The sequence below is a fragment of the Helianthus annuus genome, chromosome 12 (assembly GCF_002127325.2).
Source record: "Helianthus annuus cultivar XRQ/B chromosome 12, HanXRQr2.0-SUNRISE, whole genome shotgun sequence".
In the NCBI taxonomy this organism is placed as follows: Eukaryota; Viridiplantae; Streptophyta; class Magnoliopsida; order Asterales; family Asteraceae; genus Helianthus; species Helianthus annuus.
Window position 1 is genome coordinate 137,204,887 of NC_035444.2, and position 6,000 is coordinate 137,210,886.

Sequence of the window (6,000 nt, forward strand, 5' to 3'; positions counted from 1 at the left end):
CGATGCATGTATATATAAAGAAAAGTGAGGGTAGAGGAGTATTTATAAGTTGTCTTCTTAGTACCAAAAATCATAGAAAATTCAGAAACAAAAGTTTATTGCATTTCTGGGAGATGATACGTTATGTTACATTACACGCAGAAACTAATAGTCATCGCCTCTTGACACAACCTCTTTGCATGTTGGACGAAGTAAGATTGTGTGTTCATGCTGAGAGACATAGCTACCCTTTATGTCGCACAACGGTGGGTAAGGCTGCAAAACCACAATTGTTTTAGCATTCTGAGAGAACTAAGCAATTAATAAAAAAAAATGGCCGAAAATAGGAGACTGATATGTAAAAACAAATGAACAAATTATGAGAGATTTGCTTGATCAAACGGTTAATATATGAAAATATCAGTTCCATAAAGTATAATTGTATAAGCGAGTACTTAAAAATGGTTAACGCCGCAATCGGTCTTCACATCAAATCCCAAAAGTAAGAAAAACCAAACCCATACCTGAATAACACCAGCATCACACAGATTCTTGAGAGCCATTAAATATTTGGTCTCTCCAAGTCGATCTAAATAGCGTCTGCAGAAAGCTAGTGTAGAGAAATTCTTATCAATTGTGGCAAGAAGCTGTTTTGCTCTTGGCAACCGCAACGGAACATGCCCCACATCAAAGTTTTTCATGTAGTGGCTGCACTCCAGATCTTCTCTCACATATCCCTTACCTAAAGCAAACACAATGCATTCATTTGTATGCCTTTGTTTCTCAATACTATGATACTAAAATAAATAATATATACCCGTAGATCCAAAAGTTTCAATTGCATAGAATTCTCCCTCTTCCATCTTTGTCTGTTCTCCTCCCTTCACGATTGGCACTGATTTCCCAGCATGAATTTGATATGGCCCAATGCTGTGTCCGTTCAAGTTTCGGATACTTTTCACTGCAAGTGTTGTAGCATGCGAGTTATATAATACCAAAAAAGTTGCAAAAAGAATCATGACGCGCTATAGTGAAGATCATACATACCTTGGAAAACCTTCCCATTAATTTCTACCTCGTATGATTCCATGACCTCTTGAATTGCAGCACCTATATCGCATAGGCGTACATCGATCCCTGCTTCCTACATACCATGAAATGCAACTTTCTAAAATTATTTGTGATCATAAAATTATTTAAGTTTTGGCATGATGAGCATATAACTCCTCACTGCTTTACCTTGATACCAGTATTTGTGGCTTCACGAGAGGCCTCAAGTAATGGATCAAACATAGGATTAAATGCAACTGTGAATGCACAGTCAACTATGTGTCCTGAAACAAACAAAAATACAACCGTCTCAAAAACTGGGAAAAAGAAAAGAGAAGAAGAAGATTACTTGATACCAGATTTCTAACCATTTATATGAGTTCCAAAATCCAATTTCATCACATCATCATATTGAAGCACTGTTTTATCTCCAGAGTTGGGGGTCCAGTGGGCTGCCACCCTGCATGGTAAAATATGTTTACACTCTGAAAACTAAAATAAACATAATAGAAAAAAAAAAAAAAAAACAACAAAGGACGGCAATCAAAAAAAATTGGAGGATGATTGTTATGTCCTGACAACCAATTAACACAAAATAACAAACAAATAAGATATGTCAAGACTTATGAAAGTCGGGGATAAATTACACGTTTTGTCCTTTATCTTAACACCACTTTTTCAGGCGGTGTCCTTTTCAACGAATTTTGACTGGTTTTGCCCTTTATAGAAAAAATCCTTGCACGTTACGTCCTTTGGCCCTAACCCAGTTAGTTTTTCTTGTTACATCTGATCATGTGGACCCCATATAAGGGTATTGTTGTCTTTTCACATCTTAATATATAAATAAACCCTTTTTAAAAAAAATATATATATATATATAAAATCCACTCTTCCCTTCCCACCCACTCTATTCTCTCTCTCTAAAAACCCAGATTCCCTCACTCTCTCTCTCCCTCTCTCTCTTTAAAAACCCACCATCAACACCACCATCCATCCACCGCAACAAAAAACTATAATCCAATCGACGGAAAATTTCAAGTCCCTTCTTTACTCACCAAATCACCACCGACCAAAACCCCAATCAACCTCAGTCACCACCAATGGCGTCATAAAGCAGCGGCTTAACCTTCAAACTCCACCCACTCGTCATCGTCAATATCTCCGACAACCACACTCACGTCAAATCCCAGTCGCAACCGCCAACCGCCAGAGTCTTCAAAGAGAGAGAAAGAGTGAGTGAGATAGAGAGATAAACCAGACAGAGGGTGGGTTATGGTGGCCGATTTGGGGTTAGGGTTTTGATTTGGGGTTAGTTTTGGTCTGAAATAAAGGTTATGGTGGCCAATTTGGGGTTAGGGTTCCGATTTGGGGATAAATCAGAGAGGGTGGTTATGGTGGCTGATTTGGGGCTAGTTGTGGTCTGAAATAAGGGTTGGGGTTCCGATTGCGGTTTCAAATTGGGGGTAAGGTGGTTGTGGTGGTGAACTGAAAGAGGGGGATGGATGGGTGGTAAGGTGGTTGTTGTGATGGTGAACTGAAAGCGGGTGGTGGCCAGGGAGTAAGGTGGTTGTTGTCAAGGTTTAAAAGAACGGAAACGAGTTTCGAGGCGTTTTCCCTTCGCCTCACGATTCGTAAGCCTCGAGGCGAAACGAGGCGTAAGGCCGAGGCGGTATTACTAAATAAATATAAAAATTATATATATTATAAAAATAATAATACTAACTAATTTCATCAGCAAAATCATTAAAAACACACTTAAAAAAGACATGAAATGTTTGAAACTGACACAAAAAGTCAAAAACAGCTATCAAAATCCCCTGAGGCGCAGCTTTCTTAGCGCCTCATATCCTCTGAGGCGCATGTAAAAACACCATGAGGCGCGCCTCCGACTCGTTTTTTGGCCGTTTCGCCTCGAGGCGCGCCTGAGGCGCACGCCTCAAACGTTTTTTAAAACCATGGTTTTTGCAGTGGCGGAGAAGGCTGAGGTGGTGGTGGGTGGGGTGGCGGTGAAGGCTGAGGTGGGTGGTGGCAGTGAAGTCGTGGTGATAAGGGTGAGATGTTTGAGAGAGATAGAGAGATGAGAGTAAATTGACAAAATTACCCTTATGTGCATATCACATGACTAGACTTAACAGACTTTTTTAACTGAGTTGGGTGTAAAGGACAAAACGTGCAACAAAATTCCATGTAAAGTGCAAAACCTGCCAAATTCGTTGAAAAGGACACCGCCTGATATATGGTATTAAGATAAAGGACATTTCTTGTAATTTTTCCGAAAGTCAATTGCCTCTCCAATGATGCTAGATTTAATTCTTCACTATATTGGTTATCAAATTCATCATGATGGTACTTAATCACTGTTTATTTTAATCCCTAAACTATTAAAAATACCAACCCTATTAATTGAACCAACACCAACTCACCAGTCCCCTTAATAAAAAAATCAGAAAATTATCTAATAAAAATACCACTAAGACTTTTAATATAAAATCTATAAAATATCCCATTTATGGTCTGACAGTGATCATCCTACTATCCTAGGTATCGCAAAATAATTACCAATTCAATGAACATCCAGTAGGGAATGCAATGCCCGCTTGCAGACCATTTTCCGATATTAACTTACGAACAGTATCCTCCAAGGTTTCACACAGGTCAACCATCAGCATTCCAGGCTTCATAATGCTCCTCATATATTTCCGCACCTGAAAACAAAGCACCATATGTTAAGAGCACAAGCAGTAATAGATATTCTCAAAACCCAAATACTACTTCTAAATAATACCCCAGTAGCAAAAGATACAAAAAAAAGAAAAGAAACCTGACGGTGAACTTCTGCCGCTTGTCGTATTGAGTCATACATAGGCTTTTCTAAGCGCTCTAAATCTCTCTTTTCTTCAGATGTAGTCCTCCATAAGTTACTGAAAAGTCAAGCGGGAATTACAATTCAAATGCCCATTGGAAAATATAAATTAAATTTACATACATAGTGGACCCTTACTCGTCCTTATATTGCTGAATTTCACCCTCTGGAAAGTCTCCTTGTGGGAAAAGTTGGGCAACTGGAATAGTAGGTGGATCAGTTTGCTCCTTTGTTTCCTTTTTCTTCCTGGGATGATAAATGGTAACTAAGAAAACCGAAGAACTAGATGGATGATGATATTGTGAACAGCAAGTCACAAGTGGGTAAGACTCTTACTTGGTTTTGTTCCTCTTCTTCTTCTTTTTTGCAGCTTCCTGAGCACCAGTTTCTAACATATGCAACTTCAGTTATTAAACACATAACATTAAATAAAAACTTAAAGGAACTTGTTCATTTATGAATAGTTTATTATTCAGTCTCTTTTATATATGTATCCAGATAGTCATTATTTTCGAAATGTAAATCACTTTTCATCAGGTATTGACTAACTTTAATGATTAAAATAAGACCAACCATATCCCAATTCATAAAAAAAAAACTAAGCTTTTGAAATGACCTCCCAAATTGCGATTTGCAGCAGTGTTGTAAGAATCGCTAGTCGCTAGTCGGGCGGTGGAGTACCGACTAGCGATTAACAGGGATTAATCGGATTGAGATTTTTATATATAATTTTTAGTTATATATACACACACACATATTTATATGTAGTTTTTTAAAGTATACATGTTTTAACCCTTCATTGACCCATTTTTTAAGTAATTGGAAGGAATTTATATGGTTTGGTCTAAATTTGGCCGGTGTCAGGCCAAAATTTGGCCAGAATAAGACCGCCTAGCGATTAATCGGTAAACCTCCGATTAGTGATTAATCGGCGACTAGTTGGGATTTACAACCATGATTTGCAGAAAGATACCCATAAAAAAGAGTAGATAACTCAGCCAGGATATCCATCTATACCTTAAGAGCCAGGTCAGCTGACAAATCAAAGAGTAAAAAGGCCCCCTACCCACCACTGGTACATAGTTAGCAGCTGCCATTGATTAATTTTTTTCTAGAAAGACAACCTTGTATTTTGTTCAAGTCATAAAAACAAACACAAAGATTCTACTGGCGTGGTGTGTTTTATCAATCAAATTCCAGATCAAATTATTAATTCAAGCATATCAGTCCTTTCTCTATTAAATCAAAAGGCATCATCATCTTCCTAACATAAAATACAAATAAAAACTAACCTGAGGAATCTGCTACGGTCAAATCATCAACTTTTTCATTCAATTCTTCAAGTGCAGCAGACGGTACTTCTCCACCATTCGCCTCTTCTTTCGACATCTCTGTTATAAAACATTCACAGATTATATTCAAATAATAATAAAAAAAAAAAAACGAAGATCAAAAGTGGAAGACAACGTACTGAGAAATCGGATAATCAACCGCCGAAGAAAGCAGTGGTGAATTAGGGTTTTGCGGGGCACGACGACTGTGTGACAAGAGTTTTATTGCCACGAAGCAATAAGTTTAGGTTTGCCCCTTCATCTTTGCACCTACTTTCATATCATATCCATCTACAACGACAAAAACTTGCATTCCATATTTTTATTTTTAACCCAAGTCTTTGTACCAATTCACAAGCATTGTGAGAACAAGATGGGAAGACACGTAACCTCTCACGTATTGAATTTAGTTATCCTACCTCATGTGAGATTCATGACATAGTCATGCTTTTAGTAGGTATCCTTTTGATTCGGTTGCTTCCTTTACCCATGAATAGACCCATATTCGTTGCTGCATTGGAATTCACTGACCCGAGCCATTGGTCTACCACATTACCCGAGCGATTAAGAGAATGAGTGTGTTCATGATAGTCTGAGGTTGGAGAATCATAGTGGCTGATGATGTGACAAATGGCAAAATATCCGGTAATTCCATACAACTTAATTCACTATTTAAATTATTTAATTTCGCGTTAGACTTAATTTTTATTTGATTAAGTCTCATAACTCTAGAAATATACAGTTTCATATTAGGATATCGAGTTCGTTGCGAAAACA

General features: G+C 37.8%; 1 protein-coding gene across 1 annotated transcript; it reads right to left on the reverse strand.

Annotated features, from left to right (window-relative positions):
• Nucleotides 1-39: 39 nt before the first annotated feature.
• On the reverse strand, nt 40-5,522 carry LOC110895706 (methionine aminopeptidase 2B). Its single transcript, XM_022143031.2, has 12 exons — nt 5,364-5,522; nt 5,185-5,283; nt 4,229-4,280; nt 4,031-4,138; nt 3,851-3,950; nt 3,589-3,734; nt 1,398-1,489; nt 1,219-1,313; nt 1,027-1,123; nt 797-940; nt 504-721; nt 40-255 (listed from the first exon to the last, which is right to left on the reverse strand). The coding sequence occupies exons 2-12, from the start codon at nt 5,279-5,281 to the stop codon at nt 145-147; spliced, it is 1,260 nt and encodes a 419-aa protein (XP_021998723.1). The 5' UTR covers nt 5,282-5,283; nt 5,364-5,522; the 3' UTR covers nt 40-144.
• Nucleotides 5,523-6,000: the final 478 nt, after the last annotated feature.